At 42.9% G+C, this 26,651-nt stretch overlaps 2 protein-coding genes across 2 annotated transcripts in view; both read right to left on the bottom strand.

Annotated features, from left to right (window-relative positions):
• Positions 1–26,651, bottom strand: part of lrch2 (leucine-rich repeats and calponin homology (CH) domain containing 2) — a gene marked incomplete at its 5' end in the record, with an annotated part of 59,454 nt that overhangs the window by 2,644 nt on the left and 30,159 nt on the right. Inside the window, 7 exons of the mRNA XM_080436231.1 lie at positions 209–346; positions 2,441–2,550; positions 12,785–12,848; positions 13,734–13,784; positions 16,077–16,217; positions 18,607–18,655; positions 20,906–20,968. Coding sequence (XP_080292357.1) covers positions 209–346; positions 2,441–2,550; positions 12,785–12,848; positions 13,734–13,784; positions 16,077–16,217; positions 18,607–18,655; positions 20,906–20,968 — 616 coding nt within the window. The remainder of the gene's footprint in view (positions 1–208; positions 347–2,440; positions 2,551–12,784; positions 12,849–13,733; positions 13,785–16,076; positions 16,218–18,606; positions 18,656–20,905; positions 20,969–26,651) is intronic.
• On the bottom strand, positions 22,618–23,676 carry LOC308090080 (E3 ubiquitin-protein ligase TRIM21-like; the record flags this gene model as incomplete). Its single annotated transcript, XM_080435108.1, has 1 exon — positions 22,618–23,676. One exon carries the CDS (start codon positions 23,674–23,676, stop codon positions 22,618–22,620), a length of 1,059 nt encoding a protein of 352 aa, XP_080291234.1.

Below are 26,651 nucleotides of genomic sequence, written 5' to 3'. Positions count from 1 at the left end.
TGTGTTAAAGGCTTGTACATTTTTCCACAAGAGTGCCTTGGTCTCTTTCCTTTTTTGCAAATCAATTTTGTGACTCTTTAGTACCAAGGTTTTGTACATTGTTACTTTTACTCCAGCCAAACAGAGGCGCTCCTTTTCCTTTCTCTCTTTTTGTTCTACATTGTTTGTAAGTGTTTAATGTCCTGTGAGGTCAGAGGTCACCACTCACCACGGCAGGGGACGGGACGTGGATGCTGGCCACGGAGCGAGGACAGATGTGATTGGCCAGGTGACACAGCACCACGCCGTCCATGAGGGCGGCGCCAACGTCGTCCGGAAGCAACACTTTCAGTCTGCACTCAATGTTCTGCAAAAACACACACCAAGACACTTCATCACTGGTTAACTCTTTGACTGCCGTTGACTCGATAACGCGTCAATTGCTAGTTTGTCCAGTTGGCCGTCGACGCGTTAGACGCGCGTTTAGCTTTTTCATTGTTTAATCTGTGATCGCGCTACTCCGTTTATTTTTCATCATCAGTTTCGTTTTCCGTTTACTTCACACTCACCCGGAGACGGATACATAACGCAGATTCCGTTTCAGGTTCAATTTTTTTCCCCCCGGTCATTTTAGGCCAGAATAGGGAAAAACACGGTTTTTCACACAGTATAAAAAACGAAAGGATAGCTCCACTTCTATTTTCTTAAGTCTGGGTGACGAACAGTCATCGTCGTCGTGTATCACAACGGTCTGAAGCCCGATCGGCGATTGTCGTAAACGTCACATCCGGTTATGACGTATGGACTGTATGAGCCTGTTGGGGGGGGGTCGAACGAGTGAGCGAGTGATCAAGGTGTCTATCTGCTGCTCTCTGCTGGTAGATCTGTCGTGTGTGTTTAAAACCGCAGCCAGACAAACTATTTGAAAATTAAATAACAAAATAACAAACACTGGCACTGGGGGAGTACTTTATGAAAATACTCTGGCAGTCAAAGAGTTATTAAGGTAGGGTAACTCAATGTTCTGTAAAACACAAAGGTCAATGTTGTGTAAAACACATAAAGGTTAAGGTATTTCAGTCTGCACTCGATGTTCCGCAACACCACACACTTCATCACTGACTTCTCAAGAATTATAATTAAAATAATAAACATTGTTTGTTATAGAGCTTTTTCAAAGTGATTTACAAAAAACAAATCACACCCAGTGTGAAGAGAGTGGTGCCTTTGATGAGTTAATTTCATTAAGCCATATGAAGTAGAGGAACAATGTTAAATCCCCGTTCATTCATTTCAATGCTGCTCAACAGGAACACAGAGGGGGCGGGGCTTAAGCAATTACAGCCTGTCCCTATTCACCTGTTTCCTAGGCTGTGTGTTTTCCACTTCCTGTCGGATTTCATTGGATATCATTAGTCATCTGACCAGTTTCATTGGATTTCATTGGATCAAATCGACAGGAAGTGGAACACACACAGGAAGTGAAAAGCCTAGGAAACAGGTGGATAGGGCGGCTGAGTGCAACTAGCAAGTAACATCGCCTATTTTAGCAGCTCCAAAGTTTTTTTTCCACTAGTCCTCATTCTGCAGTGTCCTGACACTCAAACATGCACCGAATGTCCCTTATGAGCTGCCGTTCATGCAGAACGACGTGGAGCTGGTTGCTTGTTTCTCTTACAGAATCTGGCAACACAGAGGACTAGCTTCCACGTCGTTCTGCATGAACAGCAGCTCATAAGGGACATTCAGTCCAGGTTTGAGTGTCAGGACACTGCATAATGAGGATTAGTGGGAAAAAAAACTTTGGAGCTGCTAAAATAGGCGATTTTCGTTGTTACAAAGTAAAAGTAAGCACCTTTCGAAACAGTGTTCTTGTACAGAGTGCTGTACAATCGAACACAAAATACACACAATTAACAAGATACCAACAGGGTATATTATAGTACAAAAATTGTGAAAAGTACAAAACAGCAAGGATAAAAACAAAAGCATTGACCTACTGTATGTGAGTCAGGTAACTTCAAAGGACAAAGTGCTTACGAAACAAAAGTGTTTTAAGCATTCTCTTAAAAATGTCAACAGACTCAGCATTTTTTAATGCCAGGGGAAGGGCGTTCCACAGTGTGGGAGCAACTACTGCAAAGGCCCTGTCACCCTTTGTTTTTAGATTGGACGCGGGTATCTTCAAAAGGCCTTTGTCAGAGGACCTGAGGGACCTCACCTTGTCCTTAGGGGGCAGTAGATCAGTAATATAAAGTACTCCATTATGCCAGTGGAAGGGGTCTCCACAATGGACAACAGGGGCTTCTATGAAAAAAAGTCAACTGACCCTGGTATGTTGGTGAGTGATTAGCGACACATCAAAGCAAACAAACACCTAATATGACTGGATCTCTCCTTTAAATCCTCCACATCTATTTGTCGTCACCGTCATCATCATCATCATCAGTATTATCCTGACCTGTCGTAGGAGTCCGATCTGCTCCATCTCCTCTCGGAGATGTTCCATCTTCCTCCTCATGGTGAAGCTGGGGTCTGTGTTCTCCTGCTGCCGCGTTGCCCTGGTGAACGCTGAGGAGCAACACAGAGGGACACCGTTAGCCAGTGGTGGAAAAAGTACTCAGGTATTTATTTTACTTAGGTAAAAGTATCAATGCTGCAATATAGAAATACTCCGTTACAAGTAAAAGTCCGTAATTCAAAATTGACTTGAGTAAAAGTACTAAAGTACTGGTATCAAAACGTACTTAAAGTACCAAAAGTAAAAGTACAAAAATGTTTGAAAATAGCAGATCTACAGTAGATCTGTAGATCTCACAACGCGTCGCATCGCGACGCGTTGTGAGCTTGTAGATCGGCTATTTTCAAATAGCCTATGTATAAAATAGGGCTAAAGTGGTAAATGTATGTTTCATAATATAATAATTGATAATTAAAGTAACTAAAGTTTTTAAATACTTGTAGTGGAGTAAAAGTACAATATTTGCCTCTGAGATGCAGTGGAGTAGAAGTAAAAGTACTGAAAATTGGAAATAATCCAGTAAAGTAAAAATACCTCAAAATTGTACTTAAGTACAGTACTTGAGTAAATGTACTTAGTTACTTTACACCACTGCATTCAGCCCATTAACACATTCCCTGCCAAAGGGACGTAGATCTACGTCCACTCAGATCCAACCGCTCGGCGCTTTTTGAAGATTCCACAAGAGGGCGCTCTGACGCAACTTAGGAATGATCCCTCGACGCTCGATGGAATGGACGGATGTGACGTCATCCTTTCCGTCCATTCCTACATCAGGATTTGTAGAAAAACACTCCTAGCTCAGATTCTTTTTCTTTTTGGTGAAAACCAGCCATTTTCAACGCACGATAGCAGCAAAATGGCCGATCGCGGTAGAAATGTTATTGTTCCAGTGGCTAGACGGGACCCTCCCCCACCCCCCCGGACACTTTTTGTTTACATCCGCGTGCACGTCGTGGCTTCTGCGGCTCTCCAAAGATCGTCAAAACACGGTAAAAAAAACACTGGCACCAGCAGGATAAAGCGGATGCATAGTACCCGGCGGTGAATGTGTTAACTTAAAGGAGAATTTCACCCGTGGAACAAACTGCAATCACTCAATGTTAATAGTATTTGTAGTAGATAACAGTAGCAACATTTAAAATTTGCACCCTATGGCCAGAAAAAAAATGAAATCTGTGTGTTTGACTTGGGTTTGACTGGACTGCTGCATTACTACAATGACCATAATGCTTTGGTGCACAGCCCCTCCTTGTGGGGAGGCGAGGCTGAGTGGGGGTGTGATCTACAACAACATACACAGCATGGTACCAGTGTTGCTGCCAGTGGCAGTGTTGCCATGTCTGCTTATTATAAGCAGCTTGTTTCTAAAATTGTGTTGATATTTGGGCTTGTTTCCAAATGTTTTGGTTCTCAAACATGTTCATGTATTTTTCCACGACCTCCATCTGAAATGCTTTGTGCTAGGGAGCCCCTACCAAATATGTGTTGTTAAAATATTTCAAAAATATTCCACATTTTGCACTTTTTTCCCCTGAAGATTTTTGGGGAAATAGCAGATCTACAAGTTCACAATGGGTAACATCGCGACGCGTTGTGAGCTGGTAGATCGGCAGGTTTAAAGTTATCTTGGCCTAGTTATCTTCTTTTGGGCTTGTTTTCAGAGACCTGGTATCTTATTTCTTTCACAATATCTGGCAACACTGGAAGTCAGAAGCGTCCATCTCATCCTTCATGTCCAAGGATTCGTTAGTGATGTCACATCACTGACAAATCCTTGGTATCTTTATGCCGTTCTACTTCCGTGTAGCATAGTAGCGACATAACTGCCGAATCCTTGGTATTGTGATCCTAGCCTTTCAACAGTGTTTGTTTACCGTCGCTCCACGCTGTATTTGGATTCTTTCACGCTTGCGCTTATGAAACACTAAACAGGATTATTATTTCATGTCAACATTCAAGTACAACTATCAGAAGATGTAACTCAGGTAAAGTAATGCGTCACTCTGCAAATTTAACTAAAGTTTTCCACCTGTACAAAGTCATTTCTTATACAGACATCAAGGCTAATACAGACATAATGATTTTTTAATCATCCTTCCCTTGTCAATATCTCGCCATTTAGGGCAATGATATAACATTATGTAGTGATTTGATAACATAAATAGCAGCCACCAGCCAGTCATTTACTGCCAGTCAACTGTCTTCTGAGTTTTGGTATTCGAATGATGAGCGGATCTTGGGGACACCCCTTGGGGCTGTCTTTGGAGCTGGTCTGACTAAGACGCATCGAGACAACATGTAGTGCGGAAAGGAATTAGACCATGCCGTCGTGACGTAAATAACATCACAAGATATTCGAAGATTACTAGATATCTAAAAACACAGATTATACAGGGGAAAAAAACAGGATCTTGTTTCTTGAGTGCTAAACTTCATTAAAATAAGATCTGGTTGCAAAATCGGTGAAATGTCCCTTTAAAAAAATCTTTTGAAATAGTAATAATAAAAAGAAAAATTTAGGAAACAAAGAAATAAAGGGATATTTACTCACAACCCATAAAAATTGGTCCGCGACACACATATGGGTCCCGATCCATTGTTTGTAAAACAGAGATATAGATCACAACTTTGAACTGGTGAACGCTGAACGGCAGGCAACACAGAGTGCAACGGATCAGGGCCCACTTGACAATATCCAAAGCGTTCACAAATCTGACCACTTAACCCATTGAGACAGAGAAAGAGTCTGTGTAATTTTTGGATTTCTTTGGCTATTCAAAAAATAGTAGATACATAATATTTCTGATCAGAGTATGTGGAGGCCAGTTGGAGCCCTGTGGAACTCCATTTTAGGGAAGGACTGATGTCATGTTTGATGACGTGAGATTCAACGAAGCTCAAGCTTAAAAGCTGATTACACGATGTGTGAGGTCGTTAGTCCGATTCGAGAGAGAAAGAGAGAAGAAAATTCCCTACAGCCCCAAAGATATCCCTTATAGTCAAACCTTATACATTCCTGGATCACATTAACTGGTTGAGATCTTATTGGACTTAACTTAAGTTGAACTGTTTCAAGTGTTTCACACTTTCACTTTTATTCTCAGCGCTATAGAAATGGCCTCTACCTTCAGTCTCCTGTCTGAAGATCACTTCCTGTGTTCTATCTGTATGGATGTGTTCACTGATCCAATCACCACTCCATGTGGACACAACTACTGCAAAGCCTGCATCACACGTTACTGGGACACTAATGATGTGTGTAAGTGTCCACTGTGTAACAGAACATTCTATACGAGAATAGAATTCTCTGTTAATAAAATATTCTCTGAGATGGTCAATCAGTTCAGGAGTCACAAGTTGAAAGAGGAATATGAAGCAAAGACAGAGGCTGAAGTTCAGCAGATGATCCAGGATAGGCAGCTGAAAGTTCAGGTGGTCAAACGCTCAGTAGAGATCAGCAGGAAAGATGCAGATGCAGTCGTAGCACAGAGTGTTAAGGTCTTCACTGCTCTGATCAGCTGTATTGAGAGAAGCCAGGCTGAGCTCATTGATGTGATTGAAGAGAAGCAGAAAACAACAGAGAAACAGGCTGAAGGCTTCATTAATGAGCTGCAACAGGAAATGAATCAGTTGGAGAAGAGAAGCTCTGAGCTGAAACAGCTCTCACACACTGAAGACCACCATGACCTCCTCTACAACTTCAAATCCAACAACACAGGCTGGAGACCCACCAAGGACTGGACAAAGGTCAATGTCCATCAGTCTTCGTATGTGGGGACAGTGAGGACAGCTGTGGCTCAGCTGGATAAGACACTCAGTCAAGAGATGAAGAGGTGGATGTGACTCTGGACCCTGATACAGCACATCCCACCCTCATCCTGTCTGAGGATAGAAAACAAGTGAGTGATGTAAACATATGGAAGAATCTCCCTGACAACACAGCGAGATTCTCTAAGTTTGGCGATGCCTTAGGAAAATAAAGCTTCTCCTCAGGAAGGTTTTACTATGAGGTTCAGGTTACAGGGAAGACTGAGTGGAGTTTAGGAGTGGCCAGAGAGTCCATCAACAGGAAAGGTGTAACCATACAGACACCCAACAATGGTTACTGGACTATAGAGTTGTGGAATGGAAATAAGTACTGGGCTCTTGCTGGCCCTGATGTCCTCCTCCCTGTAAGAGAGGAGGTCCAGAAAGTGGGAGTGTTTGTGGATTATGAGGAGGGTCTAGTCTCCTTTTATGATGTGGAGACCAGCGCTCACTGAGAAACTCTTTACATTCTTCAGTCCAGGTCTTTATGATGGCGGTATAAACTCTTCTCCTCTGATCATCTCTCCTGTCAATCACATGGACTAATGCTCTGCTTTTGCATTATGACGAATACAAGGGTTCATTTAATGGTTTGTCAATCACCTGCCACAATCATTTAATTGTTAAATGCTCCTTGCAGATGTATTCTATCGACATAAAACTGTGACATGTGTTCATTTTACAGGTCAGTAGAACAGCTGCAAATAAAGATCTCCACTGAAACCTTTAATTGAAACATGTGTTCCCTGTGTACAATAAAATGTGTGTCACCTGTATTTGTACAGCACTGTTGTGTCCGGGTAGCTCAGTCGGTAGAGCTCTCTCGACTTTGGACCACAAGGTCATGGGTTCGACCCCGGGCACCGCCAACTCAGCATAAGAGTAACACGGCGTGGGTGCGGAAAGTCGTGCGATTAAGTACTGGGAGCTGATGATAGGTGTTGTAAGTACTGGGAGCTGATGGTAGGTGTTGTAAGTACTGGGAGCTGATGATAGGTGTTGTAAGTACTGGGAGCTGATGGTAGGTGTTGTAAGTACTGGGAGCTGATGGTAGGTGTTGTAAGTACTGGGAGCTGATGATAGGTGTTGTAAGTACTGGGAGCTGATGGTAGGTGTTGTAAGTACTGGGAGCTGATGGTAGGTGTTGTAAGTACTGGGAGCTGATGGCAGGTGTTGTAAGCACTGGGAGCTGATGGTAGGTGTTGTAAGTACTGGGAGCTGATGGTAGGTGTTGTAAGTACTGGGAGCTGATGGTAGGTGTTGCGCTCCACCTCAGCATCCCATGTAAACAGGGGTCTAGTGCATTGGAACAGGGACAGACTCCTGCGTTCTTGGCCGATACCAACAATAAGGCTTAAAAAGTGCTTAAAAAGTGCTTCACATGGCATTACATATAAACACATTAAAATTAGAAACATAAAAAAAGAGTTTTAAAGGATATGAGGGTGTGCAAAATATAAAAAGAACAAACATTTAGTATAAAAGCAAAACAAATCTTAATATGCATGTTTTTTTGTTAACACATGGACATAAATGTTTTTTTAAAAGACGCATACATGCATTCTTGGCAGGCAATGTGTTAATGTAAACTCCAGTCAATATTTCTGATAAGAGTACTATACGTGGAGGCCAGTTGGAGCCCTGTGGAACTCCACATTTGGGAGGGACTGACGTCATGTTTGATGACGTGAGATTCAATGGAGCTCAGCTTAAAAGCTGATTACACGAAGTGCGAGCGTCAGTTCTATGCGAGAGAGACCAAGAGAAGGTCAGAATAAGAGAGCGAAGGAGAAGCCCATTGAATTAGTATTTCTCCAGTAGAGTCACACCATAAACATTTCCTGGATCTTAAATTAACTGGTCGAATTCTTCCCGGAGTCCCCATTATTTATTCCCAGTCTTAAGTCGTAATATTTCCAGTGTTTCACTTTTATCCAGTGTGTAGAAATGGCCTCTGCCAGCATTCTCCTGTCTGAAGATCACTTCCTGTGTTCTATCTGTCTGGATGTGTTTACTGATCCAATCAGCACTCCATGTGGACACAACTACTGCAAAGCCTGTATCACGCATTACTGGGACACTAGTGAAGTGTGTAAGTGTCCACTGTGTAACAGAACATTCTATAAGAGAATAGAATATTCGGTTAATAAGGTCTTCTCTGAGATGGCCGATCAGTTCAGGAGTCACAAGTTGAAAGAATATGAAGCAAAGACCGAGGCTGAAGTTCAGCAGATGATCCAGGAAAGACGACTGAAGATTCAGGAGGTCAAACACTCAGTAGAGCTCAGCAGGAAAGATGCAGACACAGTGATAGCAGAGAGTGTTCAGGTCTTCACTGCTCTGATCAGCTGTATTGAGAGAAGCCAGGCTGAGCTCATTGATGTGATTGAAGAGAAGCAGAAAACAACAGAGAAACAGGTTGAAGGCTTCGTTAAAGAGCTGCAGCAGGAAATCATTGAGTTAAAGAAGAGAAGCTCTGAGCTGAAGCAAATCACACACACTGAAGACCACCTCCACCCCGCCCAGAAAATCCCGTCCACCAACTCTGGATGGAGACCCACCAAGGACTGGACAAAGGTCGATGTCCATCAGTCTTCACATGTGAGGACAGTGAGGACAGCTGTGGCTCAGCTGGAGAAGACACTCAGTCAAGAGAAGAAGAATCTGTGTGATGCTGAGCTGAGGAGGATAAAGCGATATCTAGTGGATGTAACTCTGGACCATGATACAGCACACTGTGGACTTGTCCTGTCTGAGGATAGGAAAAAAGTGAGTCACGTAAACGTATGGAAGGATCTCCCAGACAACCCAGAGAGATTCTCTGAAGACGTCAACGTCCTAGGAAAAGAAAGCTTCTCCTCAGGAAGGTTTTACTATGGGGTTCAGATTAAAGGGAAGACAGAGTGGAGTTTAGGAGTGGCCAGAGAGTCCATCAACAGGAAAGGGCACATCACATTGAGCCCAGACGAGGGTTACTGGACTATAATGTTGAGGAATGCAAACGAGTACCGCGCTGCTGCCGGCCCTGCTGTCCTCCTCCCTGTAAGAGAGGAGGTCCAAAAAGTGGGAGTGTTTGTGGATTATGAGGAGGGTCTGGTCTCCTTTTATGATGTGGAGACCAGAGTTCATCTCTACTCTTTCACTGGCTGCACCTTCACTGAGACACTCTTTCCATTCTTCAGTCCATGTCTCAACGATGGTGGTAAAAACTCTGCTCCTCTGATCATCTCTCCTGTCAGTCACATAGACTGATTCTCTTATTTACATGAAGACAACCAGGATGGTGGACGGTGGGTCGCTTCCCCGACGTTCGCTTCCCCCCACGATTCAAGTGACTCCAAAGGGGTGGGAACACACATTAAGAAATGTGTTCATTTTCTGTGTGAGGAGTACAGTTTCCAATAAGGATCTCCATTGAAACCATTAGTTGAAAAAGGTTATTTTTTGTCCCATTTCCTGAAAGCTCTCTCTCTACTACGGTTTTTGCCCGATTTACAGCCACTATTTACATGCAGTCAGAGATGATAAGATATTGCATCTCCTCCATTGCATCTCCTCCATCCTGTATCTCCGTCCAAAGAAAATTCATCCATCCATCCATCTTCAACCACTCGGAGTTGAGTCGTGGCGGCAATAGTTCCAGCAGAGAGCTCTAGACTTCCCTTTCTCGGGTAACTTTAGCCACTTTCTCCTGAGGGAATCCTGAGGCGTTCCAATGTCAGTGTGGAGATATAATCCGCCCATCTGGTCCTTGGTCTGCCAGGGGGTCTCCTCCGAGTGGGACGTGCAGAGAGGACCTTCCCATTGAGATTCTTGGGAGGCATCCATACTCGATGCCCAAACAACCTAAGCTGGCTCCTTTCCAAGTGAAGGAGCAGCGATTCTACTTTGCGTATGAGTTCTTTTTTCACTCTATCCCTACGGGGTCCATTCGTCTGAGAAAACTCATTTCGGCCGCTTTATCCGTGATCTTACTCTTTTGGTCAAGACCCACACTTCATGACCATACTGTAGGTGAGAGTAGGAACGAAGGTTGCTCGGTATATCGAGAGCTTTGTCTTCTGGCTCAGTTCTCTTTTCGTCACAACAGTGCGGTACAGCGACTGCAATACCGCTCCTGCTGCTCCCATTCTCCGGCTGATCTCCTGCTCCGTCCTCCCCTCACTCGTGAACAAGACCCCGAGATACTTCAACTCCTTCACCTGGGGCAAAGTCTCGTTCTCCTACCCGGAGTACACAATCCATCCATCTCCATGGTAGTAATGTGAAATAACATTTGAGGTCCTCCTCGATGTGTTCTCCGAGGAACTTGAACTCTCTGACCCTTTCCACTACAGCACCGTCGATGAGGATGGGCGCATGGTCTCTCCGCGGCCTCCTGAAGTCCACGATCAGTTATTTGGTCTTGTCGACGTTAAGAGCGAGGTTGTTCTCCCGGCACCAGAGTGCCAGTGAGTTGATCTCCTCTCTATAGTCCGACTCGTCGTTGTTGACACATTGTGTGCCAGGGGTTTATTAAAATAGGGTACGTTCAGTGCCTGCATATCTTCCATCCACTTACGTTGATATGTTTTGTGCTGTAGAAGCCCCGACGCGGAAGTGGATGTAAACAAAGTGTGCGTGCGAGACGGCGGAGGGTCCCGACTAACGCCTGGAACAATAATATTTCTAACGCGATCCTCCATTGCAGAGTGATCGCCGATCGAAAACGGCTCACTTCCACCACGTTAAAAAGAAATGGAGATATTAAGCTTTTAGTCAAGGAGTTAACATTGGAGCGGCCGACCGGAAGAATTTTTGACATGGATCCACATCCGGCCTCTCCTTCTCAGACACTCCTTGGATGATCCCAAAGTTTCAATAGAGCGCCCCACGTGGGCCCCACGTATAATAAAAAAAAGGCCAAAAACTTCTCAAAAACGGTCCGGACCGTTTATGGCACTCAATGTGTTAAACAGAAAATACATTTTCAAGTTGGGATATCAATTTGATCCAATCGGGATGGAGAACTCAGTCAGGATACAGATTAAACAAGTGAAATTGGAAGTGATGACGCTCAGACATGAGCAGATACAAAATTGTGACTGGAACACTATAGAAATAAAGGTCATGAATGGGTACTCTCTCCTGATTTTGTCACCTACCTGAACATGTATTTTCTGTTTATTAAAGATCTGGAGAGACATGGAGACTCCTGTTACTGAACAAACACTCTATAGCAACAAGTACTATCACCAGGCGCGCCGATTTGTGTCCATGGCTGTGGGGGCTCAACTTGAACGCCACTAGCCCCCCCCCCCCACCTGGAACCAAATGGACCCTTACAGGTCTGTAACTCTGAGAGTGTACACATGGAACCAAATGGACCCTTACAGGTCTGTAACTCTGAGAGTGTACACATGGAACCAAATGGACCCTTACAGGTCTGTAACTCTGAGAGAGAACACACTCTCAGAGCTAAATGAATATTGAATAGTTTACAGTGAAGTGTGTGTGTGTGTGTGTGTGTGTGTGTGTGTGTGTGTGTGTGTGTGTGTGTGTGTGTGTGTGTGTGTGTGTGTGTGTGTGTGTGTAGTGCGAGTGTGCGTGCGTGTGTGTACTGTGTAGTGTGTAGTGTGTGCAAAAACAACAAAATCTGAATTGAAAAAAAATATAGCAGGAGTTTGGATTCACCTGTCATCTTATGAATTGATCAGCTGGAACATGTGAAGTGTGCGTGCGTGCGCGTGACGTGCACGCGACGTCATTTAAAAGTCACCACTAACACTGCCGAGGAGCACACTTCTCTAGCGAAGGTGCATTTACACCTTAACTGGGCTGTTATGACAAGTTATATATGAGCCTTAGGGGACAACATGATCTCTGAGCCGCATCCACCATGTCTTCCAGAGAAAAGAGACGAGGAACAGACAGAACCTCACCTGAACGCGGCATCAGTGTTGATTTCGTAGACTAAAACTATGACGAAGAATGTTCGTCGACTACCTTCTTTCACTGACGAAGACTAGATAAAAACTAAATAAATAGACTGTATGGTGACTAAAACTAAGACTAAATATATTGACAATTTCGTCAACAACTAAAAACTAGACTAAAATGTTAGTGAGGGATCTAGTTTGTGAAGAGATCCAGTAGAACTAAGTCGTTTTATATTTGGTTGCGTTCGGGTGTTGTGCTCTGAAAATAGTAGATCTACAAGCTCGCCTATTTTCAACATGCGACCGAGTGTAAAATCAGCCATTACGACGCCATCAAGGCACCGCCAAAATACATTTTAGTCGACTAATTCAACTGTAGATTTAGCCGACTATAATCTCATGATATTTAGTCGACTAAAACTAGACAAAAACTAAATCAGATGTACTATAATATGACTAAAACTAAATGGAATTCTATTCAAAAGACTTGTGGCTTCGACCCAAACGCCGTCAGAGTCTTCCAGAGAAAAGAGAAGAGGAACAGACAGAACCTCACCTGAACGTGGCTTCAACCCAAACACCGTCAGAGTCGTGCCAAAGTCCGAGTTCCGCATCCCCTCCTGCAGACAAAGACAGCATTGAGTTACTAATAGAGTTACAGAAGTCCTGACGTCACTCGTCCATCCCCTGGTTCGTAAAGTCATTTCTCTATGGAGAATAACATTGGGTCATCTTACAATCGTCTCATATAAGAATTGTGGTCCAAAAATAAACAAACTGTCTCTGTGATATTGTCAGGGAGGAGGTTCTGTATCGTTTATGATAGTCAGTCACTTATATTTGATACATTCTGTTTCTGGTGAAAATGTAACTAATTCATCGGAAGTAACATTAGCGTTTTCTCACCGTCAGTTGATGCTTCATATCCATAAGAGTCAAATCTCCGGGGTCATTTGTTTATTTTTGGAACACAGTTCTTATTTGACGCAATATTAAACACGTCTATGGGAATTCAGAACGGGGGGTAAAAAACGCGACTCAGGTAGGATGTGTAAATTAAGTCAGACTCTATAGTTACACCCATTCAGTACGTTTACTTCTACTCCACTACATCTCAGAGGAAAACATTGTACTTTTACTCCACTACTATTATTTGAAAACTTTTTAGTTACTAGTTACTTTGTAGAATGTGATTGTTATTACAAAAAATACATAAACCACTTCAGCCCTATATAGATTCCGGCTATTTTCAAAAGATTTGTATACATTTTATACATTTGAAAACTTGTGAAACGGGACATTCTGCATACCGAGTACTTTCTACTTTTGGTACTTTAAGTACGTTTCGATACCAATACTTCTGCACTTTTACTCAAGTGAATTTAGAATTCCGGACTTTTACTTGTAACAGAGTGTTTCTACATTGCAGTAATGATACTTTTACCTTTTTCCCGCCACTGGTGCATGCTCTAAAACCTTTTTTAAATGTTTTTTTTATGTCTTACCTCGCAATCATCATTTCCACAGGAGTTCTTCCGGGCGCTCTGACACTTGTACTGCAGGAAGGGAAAACATGATCCTTTATTTCAGCCTCATTTTTTTCCCCCCACGATTTAGTGAACATTTTTTTCACCCAGTGCCAATTGTCTATGTAATCCTGGGCGCTACACTCCCTCTGCCAGCCTAGGGAGAGCCTAGAGCCGACCTCATGCCTCCTTCAGTGCATGAGAGCTAGCAAGCCGCTTCTTATCACCTGACAGGGGAGAGTTTCCCCGGTAGGACGTAGCACGTGGAAGGAACACGTTATTCCAACCAGTTCCTTTCCCCTCCATCAGGCGACCCGGCTGACCAGGGGGAGGCAGTATAGAGACCAGGATTACTGCATGTTTTTGTGAGGGTATTACCTACCCTAGGAGACACGGGGAGAACATGCAAACTCCACACAGAAAGGCCCTTTCACCAACCCCACCAGCGTCATTTGTTGTACATGTATACTGTACATTGCAAGGACAATTTCAGACTGTATAGAAAGATATGATCAAAAATACAGTATATTCATACAGTTTCAACATACTTGACAAGTTAACACATTGACTGCCATGGGCATAATATTACGTCATCTCAAATCCCAACGCTTGAGTCTGGTGCTTCTAAGAGGAAGATTTTTTTTTCCAAGGGGCGGGACCAAAACAATGGCTCTGCACGCAATTGGTTAGACCTACAACCAGCTACCGATTACAGTCTCCCATATTTTAATCTCTCAAGAACAGCTTCTGCACTGCGTTGGAATCTGTCGGGGAGGTTCGTCATAACGAGTGCGCATTCAGATCAGGAAGTAGGCCGCGCTTTACCCAATCACATGTAGTGGGCGGGATTCACATGTCCGTCGATCTTTCCCCCTCGAAACAAACCGAAACTAATTTAACAATAGCGTCCGCGGAGCAGACAAAACCACGGAAATATATTCACATTTTAACTTACTCTTTCATCATAGAAACAAGTGGGCTTATAACCAAAACGATCCATGTTCTCTGGGAGAAGTGGTGTTAGTGTTCCGTGTAGAAATATTGTTAGTGGGAATGAAAACATAGTCGCACCAACCGGAAGTGATGCGCTGAAGGCGCATCACAAACACCGGTTTCCTTGTGCTCTGGTGTTACGTTATCGTCCGCCCAGAGCCAACAGACATAGAACAAACAGCAGAGGGCGCTGTTTTTCATTTTCAGTTGGCGATGGGTTCCCAGATTGCCCATATTTGAATACTGGGCCTTGATTGGTCACCCCAGACTTCGGGAGCAGGAAATGGATTCACGACGGAGCGGTGCCAGACCCAAATCGCCGATTTTGTTTTTTTTGTTGCGTCTGGCAGATTGGTCTGGTCCCAGGCTAGAGTCTTCACTTGTGTTTTTGTTGTGAACATACATGAGTTTTAACTCTTTGACTGCCAGTAATAAAACATCATTTTTCCACGCCACTGCCAGCGACTTTCGAGTGTTTTCACACACCTTTGAAAAATCATAGAATAATTATCTCCAGTATGATCGATCCCCTGATCGCTTTAAAAGACGTATCTGAGTCTGGTAGAATCGGGGGGGGGGACCATCCGTTGCAACCATCTGTTGCAACCATCCGTTCCATAGTTGTGGCCAGTTGAATGCAGGCTGTTTTCACCAAAAATCTACAGCGGAAAAGCCATTCTTCCAGATCGAATTACAAGGGAGAGAATGGAGTGTTGTTGTTTTTTTTTTAATCACGTGACCCGCTGCTCCTCTGCTTCAACAGAGAGCCAAACGGTGACCCATAGGCAAGTGAACAGCGCCATCTAGTGGAAAAACACTGAAAACATGAACCCTTGTCATTCTCGTCATTGGCGGTGTCTAGTGGCGAGAAATCTCGTCATTGGCAGTTAAAGAGTTAAGTTGTGTTTTTGCCGTGTTCATACATGGGTTTTAAGTTGTGTTTTTGCCGTGTTCATACATGAGTTTTAAGTTGTGTTTTTGCCGTGTTCATACATGAGTTTTAAGTTGTGTTTTTGCCGTGTTCATACATGAGTTTTAAGTTGTGTTTTTGCCGTGTTCATACATGAGTTTTAAGTTGTGTTTTTGCGGTGTTCATACATGGGTTTTAAGTTGTGTTTTTGCCGTGTTCATACATGAGTTTTAAGTTGTGTTTTTGCGGTGTTCATACATGGGTTTTAAGTTGTGTTTTTGCTGTGTTCATACATGGGTTTTAAGTTGTGTTTTTGCCGTGTTCATACATGGGTTTTAAGTTGTGTTTTTGCAGTGTTCATACATGGGTTTTAAGTTGTGTTTTTTGCCGTGTTCATACATGGGTTTCCCGTGGCGTACCTTTAGGTAATCTTTCCTCAGGTACTTGGTCCTCCTGCGGTCTTCGTTCTGGTTCAGGACGGGGGGAACTTCAGGCCACCTGGGCTCAGAGTCGGACAGCTCTGACCTCAGACTGCTGTCGAAGGAGCAGGACGAGGCCGGCTGGGTTGGACACACACACCGCTCAGAGGTCAGTGTTACTTCACTGCTTCAGACATACTATTTTTTTACTTTGCATTTTTATCCCACGATTTTTTATAACCCATTTTTTTCACCCAGTGCCAATTGTCTAAGTAATCCTGGGCGCTACACTCCCTCTGCCAGCCTAGGGAGAGCCTAGAGCCGACCTCATGCCTCCTTCAATGCATGAGAGCTAGCAAGCCGCTTCTTATCACCCGACAGGGGGGAAGTTCCCTGGTTGGACGTAGCGCGTCGAAGGAACATGTTATTCCAACCAGTTCCTTTCCCCTCTATCAGGCACCCCGTCTGACCAGGGGGAGGCAGTATAGTGACCAGGATTACTACATGTTTTCGTGAGGGTACCTACCCTAGGAGACACGGGGAGAACATGCAAACTCCACACAGAAAGGCCCTTTCACCAACCCCACCTAGGGTATGGGCACTGATGACGCGGAGGAGAAGACACGCCCCCAACGCCCACAGCGTCCCCGGGCGGGAATCGAACCCAGGACCTTCTAGCTGTGAGGCGACAGCGCTACCGACTGCGCCACCGCGCCCCCTTCAGACACACTATTAGCTATATTTCTCAACCAGCATAAGTGAATGTGCAACTAAACCCATTAACTCATGCCCTGCCACGGACGTCGTTTGACGTTTGTAAATGCAAAGCTCATACCGCCAATAACATCTTATGACGTTCCTAGGTTGTTGTTTTTTTGTGTTTCCACTAGATGGCGCTCTTGGCTTGCATTTGAGTAACCACTTCATCCCCAGATACACACAGAAGCAGGAGATCACGTGATCCCAAGATTTACTGCTCCATTCACTTCCTGTTTAGCGTCTCTGGCAAAACAGCTGTAACTTGAGTTGCTTTTTTTCCTCCCTGCATTTTTGGTGAGACATGCTGTTTTAAATGGCCCATAGCAAGTGAATGAGGGGTCGCGGTGTGTTTTAGTTGTTTTTCTTTTTTCGGAAGTACGGTGAAAGCCTCCGTGTTCAGCAACCATCAAGGAGTTGATCATACTGGAGATAACTACGCTGTGACCACTTGAAAATGAAATGAAAAATCGCTGGCAGTGGATGATTTATTTATTTATTTATTCTGGCATTGAATGAGTTAAAGACGGGGTGCTGTGATGTTCAGTGATTTTTTTTCTCCCCCTAAAACATGATCATCAGGTATTATGGTTTTACTAGGAGGAAGATCTTTTTCAAAAAAGTGTACAGAAAGTGTTAAAATTATGTTTATTATGTTATGTTTTTCTGTGGACACGCCTCCAGTTCATTAAGTATACCTGGTTCTCACCTTAGCACCTCCTCCACCACCTTAGCACCACCCACCTGTCCTAGTCCCTCCTCCTCATGCCCACACCTGTTGTGTTATGATAATGAGGGGGAGGGTATAATTTGACTGTGTCACTAAAGGGCTATTGGCACGTTTGACCCTCAAGGTTTCAGCCTCCAGGTAGAAACTCAAAATAGTCAGAGAAGACATAAAACACCATAAAAACACCACCAGGGGGCTTTATGAAGTTCTATCAACCTCATAGACACATGAAAAACAGAAAAAGTGCAAAACCATGGAACCACCTCTTTAAAGGAAAAGGGCACAGTAGATTTTACACCTCATAAGCCCTGTAATGTACTTTGTCGTACGACAGATAGCAAATCGTCCTCATATGTCCAAAACTATTACTTGTAAGGATTAAAATTCAATATGTAGTAAAATGTATTAGATCGCGTTTCGAGCTTGTTTTTTCTGATGCTTTTGTGTCGACTCTGTGGTTTTGATCAAGTAGAAAAAAAACACAAAAAGTACAAATAAGGAGAATAATAAGGTTTGAACGATATCACATATTTTAAGAATTTGAAAATGGTTGGAGGGTTTCATGCAGTGGTGGAAAAAGTACTAAAATGTTTTACTTAAGTAAAAGTATCAACAATGCAACTCCGGAATTCAAAATGTACTTAAGTGAAAGTACAAAATATATAGGTGATATTGGTATCAAACTATACTTAAAGTACAAAAGTATATATATTTTGAAAATAGCAGATCTACAAGCTCACAATGCGTCGCATGGCGACGCATTGTGAGCTTGTAGATCGGCTATTTTCAAATGGCCGAAATGTATATAGGGCTGAGGTGGTTAATATATGTTTTATAATAATAATCTAAATCTATAAAGTAACTAAAGTTTTCAAATAATTGTAGTGGAGTAAAAGCACAATATTTGCCTCTGAGATGTAGTGGAGTAGAAGTAAAAGTATTGAAAATTGGAAATACTCCAGTAAAGTAAAAAAAAAATACCTCAAAACTGTGCAGTACTTGAGTAAATGTACTTAGTTACTTTACACCACTAGTTTCATGTACCTGGCCGGTCAGCGCTGGACCCCCACTGGTCCCTTCATCAAGAGAGGCACTGAGAGAAGAGACACACACACACACACACACACACACACACACACAATGTCACATACACACCAACACATCCTCTAAAACACCAAACCTTTTCATGTCAAGGGGCCCCGAAATTGACACTTATTAGCCTGCGGACCCGCATTTGAAAAGATACATGCCAGGGACCCCCATGAGAGAAGATTTTTTTTACGGCTCTAGCAGTGATTCTCAACCATTTTAATTTCAAGGACCACCCAGTGTGACGTGCGTTATAGGGCTACGGACCCCCATTTAATGGCATTTCTATCTCTGGGACCACAATTTATATTGTAACATCAATGTCAATTTAACTCTGAGAGTGCACCAAAATGGCGGGTCCATTTGGTTCCATTTGTACACTCTCAAAGTTACAGACCCATAAGGGTCCATTTGGTTCCTAACTATCCATCGTTTAGCTGGGGACCCCCTGGAACTCCCTCAAGGACCCCACTTTGAGGAACAATGCTCTAAAACACTAGCCTGGTAAAGCCCCTCCCTCCGGAAAATCTCATTTCCATTTGATTTCAGGAGTGAGTCTGGCCTGAAGGCTTGTCTGGGCGTTTCTAGCCCGTTCACCAAATGGACGAGCCTATCAGCGTCGCCTATGACAGCGACAGTTGGCCAATCAGGTGGCGAGTTCGAGTGAGCCCGAATGGGACCGAGTGCAGCCGACAAAAATGGAACGAGCCGCCATTGTTTTTTTGGCCAGTTACACTTTTTACTTTCGGTTTTAAAATGCTCTCAAACTTCTTTTTTGAGGCACGGAATTTACTTTTAAGATATCGTTTGGATAGAATTTACTTGTTTAACTTCATATATGTGGTCAATTAATCATGACAGAGCCTATTTAAAAATAAATATTTAGAGAACCAGCAGGGGCGGGCAGTGACACGCATGTATCCGAATAAGGCAACCTATTTTGGGCATGGCCGTCTCAAAAGTCCCGTTGCGTCACATTAGTCTGGAGGTGGTAAAAATGAACTGCTGATTGGCTGAAGGGGAACAACGATCATTGGCTGAAGGGGTTGTCAGTCAACGGTATTACTCCCGCCCAACTCCAGCCTACAGCCAATATTGCAGAATGGGCGATCATGCCAGACTCACTCCTGAAATCAAATGGAAATGAGATTTCCGGAGGGAGGGTTTACCAGGCTACTAAAACACTGGTTCTCATAGTTTTCTCGCTCAACAGTAAACAAACCAACATACAGTACAAGTGTATACAGGGCATCTGCACATTTATAAAGTTACAATTTGTGACCCCCCCACGATAAACGATAAGTCTTCTAGGCATTGTTCATTTTCGTTTTTTCATGTCATATGAAAGCAGGGAATCATAGCTATAATTTGACATACTGCTTGTGCAGTTTGACCCACCAGTTTTCGAGATATGGCTTATAGAATGATGCCTTGTAGAGATTCAGTTAGATTCATTGAACTGAGATAACAGGCCTCAAAGTGCCTCTTCTGTGATCTGTGAGATGTTAATCTCTCAAGAACAGCTTCTGCACTGCGTTGGAATCTGTCGGGGAGGTTCGTCATAACGAGTGCACATTCAGATCAGGAAGTAGGCCGCGCTTTACCCAATCACATGTAGTGGGCGGGATTCACATGTCCGTCGATCTTTCCCCCTCGAAACAAACCGAAACTAATTTAACAATAGCGTCCGCGGAGCAGACAAAACCACGGAAAGATATTCACATTTTAACTTACTCTTTCATCATAGAAACAAGTGGGCTTATAACCAAAACGATCCATGTTCTCTGGGAGAAGTGGTGTTAGTGTTCCGTGTAGAAATATTGTTAGTGGGAATGAAAACATAGTCGCACCAACCGGAAGTGATGCGCTGAAGGCGCATCACAAACACCGGTTTCCTTGTGCTCTGGTGTTACGTTATCGTCCGCCCAGAGCCAACAGACATAGAACAAACAGCAGAGGGCGCTGTTTTTCATTTTCAGTTGGCGATGGGTTCCCAGATTGGTGAGATGTTAACACCTATCCCAGTCATGCAAAATAGAAAAACGACCATTAGACTACTTCGTGCGAAGTAAAAGGCCAAATTGCCAAATGCTACCTACGAAAGAGGCAAACAGTTTGAAAATAGCCGATCTACTGTCTATAATGTGGAAAATGTTTCTCAAAGTACTCTTGAGTATCTTCTACACTTTGACTCAAGACCGAGGGTTGAGTACTCTGTCCACCGCTGTGTAACTGGACATCAGTCCATCAGTACCTGCGTGCCGTCTGAGCTGGGGAGCGCTGCTTGTTGCTGGAACCTCCAGAATGACTGAGGAATCTGCACACAAAAACACATTCATATTGTCATTACAACCGCACAAACACATTATTGATTGATTATTGATATTACAGATTTGATCCAAACGTCATGCAAATCGGTACACAGTATCTCTATATAGGGGTGGGACGATATATCGATACTTTCTCCCGCGATAAATAATCGATATACTGCCAAAAAATATTGATAACATTTTTTCCTTTTTTTGGGGCGGTGAAACCGCCCCTATATGTGAGGTTTGGATATTTGCACCCCCAATCCTGCGCTGTGATTGGCCACCAGTGTACCCCCCTAACCCTGCACCGTGATTGGCCAATCACAGTCTATTCAGGACTGTGATTGGCTAGTGAAACATGACACATGTGCATAGCCCTATAAATAGGACTATGCACATTTATGTTTTTTTTTAAGTGAATCACACATTCAGTATTGTGATTAGCTAGCAAGACACCGCCCACTTCACACTGGGTGTGATTTTTTTTTAATACTTAGTTTTTCCGACTGTATTTGTGTAATGACGATTTTGAACTGTTTGGTGCTATTTTATGTGTTTATGAATTGAATACAAGGACTATCGTGATATATCGTTGGTGAAATTTCATGCAATATATCGTGATATTGCAATATATCGAATATCGTGATATTACTGTTATCCAGGGCCTAATATCGCCACATATATCGTATCGTGAGATACCCACATCGTCCCACCCCTATCTCTATAGTCATGTGATCAACACGGATCTGTCAGATTTCCCATATTCCATCCTGATTGGCTAAGGTTGGCTTCCAAAGTTTGCAGAATTGGTCCGTTTTGAACAAAATGCCTCAAATCATGAACGCAGCTTGCGATTTCCGTGAAATTTCACACACACATTCCCACTAGGCCAAGGAAGAAATGCCACCCTTTTCACATTGGCCTGTTATAGCGCCACCAGCAGGTCTAATTTAGCAAAACACATTTTTGGAACAAAATGCATCAAATCATGAATGCAGAGTTTGATTGCCGTGAAAGGCCTAAGAATAAATGGCACCCTTTTCACATTGGCCTATTATAGCGCCACCAGGAGGCACAATGACGTACCTGACCTAGCGGAGACCTGTGCTCCGAGGAGCACCTTTTCTAGTTTGTTCACTGTTTTCATTAGTATGATTATTTTACTATTACTATTGTATATTTTAGTTTGTCACGCTGCACATGTAGTTGTGGAAGAGATCCATGCAGTGTTGGACTTTTGTACTAGGTGGGGTTGAGGCTTTTGATATGATGTATTGAATGAAATGAAGTAGCTGTCTATGAAAATGTAAATATAAATAATATATCTTTTTTTTTTTAAATGTTAATGTTTTTTTGCTTTTTTTGCTTTTAAACGAGTTATTCTCCTGATAAAGTTTATTTTGTTCTGATTTTTTGTAAAGCGACTTTGAGTACAGAGAAAAGGACTACATACATAGTATATAGTAGTTGTAGTACACAATATGGAGGGGGTGGGGCTAGGTTACGTCCATTACAACCGGACAAACACATTATTGATTTATTTAACTTTCATTGAGGTGACATCATATAATGAGTCATTCAATAATATATAATGTTTACCTTCTATTAAATATATATTATTTCTTTACTCAAATATTTATTGGAGGGGAAACATTTAAGTTTTTCTTCTTTTTGAAGACGAAGGGAACATGTTCCCACCATCCTTCCCGAGCTCAGTGTCCATGTTGACAGGAGAGATGATCAGAGGAGCAGAGTTTATACCACCATCATTAAGATATGGACCGAAGAATGGAAAGAGTTTCTCAGTGAAGGTGCAGCCAGTGAAAGAGTAGAGATGACCTCTGGTCTCCACATCATAAAAGGAGACCAGACCCTCCTCATAATCCACAAACACTCCCACTTTCTGGACCTCCTCTCTTACAGGGAGGAGGACAGGAGGGCCAGCATTACCCCAGTACTCATTTCCAGTCCACAACTCTATAGTCCAGTAACCATTGTTGGGACTCAGTGTGGTTACACCTTTCCTGTTGATGGACTCTCTGGCCACTCCTAAACTCCACCGAGTCTTCCCTGTAACCTGAACCTCATAGTAAAACTTTCCTGAGGAGAAGCTTTGTTTTCCTAACACATCGAAATATTCAGATAATCTCTCTGTGTTGTCAGGGAGATTCTTCCTTACATTTCCATGACTCACTTGTTTTCCATCCTCAGACAGGATGAGGTTGGGATGTGCTGTATCAGGGTCCAGAATTACATCCACCTCATATTGCTGGATCCACCTCAACTCAGCATCACACAGCTTCCTCTTCATCTCTTGACTGAGTGTCTTCTCCAGCTGAGCCACAGCTGTCCCCACTGTCCCCACAAGTGAAGACTGATGGACATTGACCTTTGTCCAGTCCTTGGTGGGTCTCCAGTCTGTGTTGGATGGGAAGTTCTGGAAGAGGTCATGGTGGTCTTCAGTGTGTGAGAGCTGTTTCAGCTCAGAACTTCTCTTCTCTAATTGGGTGATTTCCTGTTGCAGCTCATTAATGAAGCCTTCAGCCTGTTTCTCTGTTGTTTTCTGCTTCTCTTCAATCACATCAATGAGCTCCGCCTGACTTCTCTCTATACAGCTGATCAGAGCAGTGAAGACCTGAACACTGCCTGCTATGACCGTATCTGCATCTTTCCTTCTGAGCTCTACTGAGTGTTTGACCTCCTGAATCTTCATTTGTCTTTCCTGGATCATCTGCTGAACTTCAGCCTCTGTCTTTGCTTCATACTCTGCTTTCAACTTGTGACTCCTGAACTGTTGAACCATCTCAGCAACGAAAGTATTGACAGATACTTTGGGTCTCTTACGGAATATTTCTGCACACAATGGACACTTACACACATCATTAGTGTCCCAGTAACGTGTGATACAGGCTTTGCAGTAGTTGTGTCCACATGGAGTGGCGACTGGATCAGTGAACACCTCCATACAGATAGAACACAGGAAGTGATCTTCAGAGACAGGAATGCTGGCAGACGCCATTTCTATACGCTGAATAAAAGTCAAAGTGTGAAACACTGCAAATATAATGTATAAACTTTCTTAAAACTTGGTTAACTGTAGTTTTCTGGGGTGTTTCCTCAACCAGTGATGTCTGACTTTATAACAGCAGAATAATAAGCTCTAAGGGTCTTTCTATGATACAATTCTAACCTCTTTCAGTTTCTTTGACTGAAGCCCCTCCCACTCTGTGTAATCAGCTTTTAAGTCCAGCTGAGTCAAATCTCGTGTCATCAAACATGACGTCATCATCTATGATGTCAGTTATGTCCATATATGGACTTCCACACGGCTCCAGACTGACCTCTGACCTCCAAGTAAATATCGGGTAAACCCATTGGTTCTCAACGTTGGGTCTGGGGACCACCAGGGGTCCAAATGGACCCTAATGGTGCGTCCACACGGACAGATTAAAAGATACAAAGGTACAAACATAAACAGCATCTTTGTCGCGAACGTGATTGTTGACGTCATCAAACGTGCGGACATCGGAGATACAGTTGTAGTCAGTGGTGGAAAAAGTACTCAAATGTTTTACTTAAGTAAATACTGCAATATAAAAATACTCTGTTACAAGTAAAAGTCCAGAATAAAAAAAATACTTGAGTAAAAGTACAAAAGTATTGGCATCAAAATGTACTTAAAGTACCAACAGTAAAATGACTAAATATTTGAAAATAGCAGATCTACAAGCTCACAACGCGTCGCGATGCGACGCGTTGTGAACTTGTAGATCTGCTATTTTCAAACAGCCTAGGTATAAAATAGGGCTAAAGCGGTTAATGTATGTTTTATAATGTCATAATTCATATCTGAAAAGTAACTAGTAACTAAAGTTTTCAAATAATTGTAGTGGAGTAAAAGTACAATATTTGCCTCTGAGATGTAGTGGAGTAGAAGTACTAGAAGTATTAGAAAATAGGACGTACTCAAGTAAAGTACAAATACCTCAACATTGTACTTAAGTACAGTACTTGAGTACATGTACTTAGTTACTTTCCGCCACTGGTTGTAGTTCTGTATCTTTGTATCTGGAAGTTGAACCCTGCTCAACTTGAATATGTACCTTTGTATCTTTGTGGCTATAGAGCTACAGCTACAAACGTGGGATGTATCGTTGTATCTTCATGTCACTGGTTTCCATTGACAATGAATGGTAGCATGTATCTTTTTATCTGCCCGTGTGAACGCACTATTATGGGTCTTTAACTCCGAGAGTGCACAAATATAACCAAATGGACCCTTATGGGTCTGTAACTCAGAGTGTACAAATATAACCAAATGGACCCTTATGGGTCTGTAACTCAGAGTGTACAAATATAACCAAATGGACCCTTATGGGTCTGTAACTCTTGAGAGTGTACTGTACACATGGAAGCAAATGGACCCTGACATGGGGTCGGTGACGTCGATTACCAAGAACCGATTTGTTCCGAGATATTACAGACACAACCTATTCTTTTATGGTCTTAAAATGCTAGATGTTAGTTATACTCCATAATGAAACCTAGCATCTACGTAGCATCCGACAATAAGACCATAATATGACATTAAATTGCATGTTGTCACCTCGTTGAACAAGGAATCCATGATGGCACATGTCACATGCACATTTTGATTCCATGGAGATCTATATGTTCAGTGGTGGAAAAAGTACTCAAATGTTTTACTTAAGTAAAAGTACTAACGTTTTCAAATAATTGTAGTGGAGTAAAAGTACAATATTTGCCTCCGAGATGTAGTGGATTAGAAGTAAAAGTACTGAAAATTGGAAATACTCCAGTAAAGTAAAAACAATACCTTAAAAGTTTACTTAACACGTTCGGTGCCTGGATTTTTTAAAGGTTTAATGACATTCACTTTTACACCACATTCAAAGTCTTTGTCCTGGTCCTTCAAAAGTGTACAAAAAGTTTTAAGTGAAAATTCCATTCCAGTGATCAATGGCAGGTGTTTTTCTGTCACATTTCTAAAGCCTTTTCAACTGCAATGAAAAAAGAAATCTTTGCCTGCGGGTGTCGCTGGTGAGGGATTTTGCCTGTCAATCATCACCTCTGCTCCGCCCCCCCCAAAGGAAAGGATAGGGGAGGGGAGGGGCGAGGAGGAGAGTGGGCGGGATTATTCGACAGTGACCTCACTGTCGAAGGGCCAAGCTCAGATTACTTTTCAGCCTAATTATTCAGAAAACCCCAGACCACAGAAAATCCACTGAATGTTTTAAGTTCAGGTTTTTTGGGTGTAATCGAGGTCATAAAACCCCAAATAAAACATTGAAAATAAAAAAAGTGAAAATGAATGTCATGATACCTTTAATAACAACATACCGTGGGTGCCAGCATTCTCCCCATTGACTGCGCTTTGCTGTTTACAGCTCTAGACTCTACGACGATCAAATCCACGTAAAAAAAAGCATGCATTCATGTAGCGCGATGACCCTGGCTACATCCTGGAACGATAACATTTCACTCGCGAGTTACAACGGGGGGGGGTCGCGCATGACCGGTTTTCCCCACTGGAAACAGATTCGGAGATACAGACGTTCTAAAGAAGGAAATAGACAGGAAGCGGATGGGGAGCCATGTTTTTTGTCCGGTGATCCATCTGGCCTATCCTTCTCAGGATCACAATGGGTACTCCCAGAGCTGCTCCAG

Source organism: Gymnoscopelus braueri, assembly GCF_963280865.1.
Source record: "Gymnoscopelus braueri genome assembly, chromosome: 8".
Classification (NCBI taxonomy): domain Eukaryota; kingdom Metazoa; phylum Chordata; class Actinopteri; order Myctophiformes; family Myctophidae; genus Gymnoscopelus; species Gymnoscopelus braueri.
The sequence above is the reverse complement of the archived record's forward strand: the minus strand, read 5'-3'. Positions and strand labels throughout refer to the sequence as shown.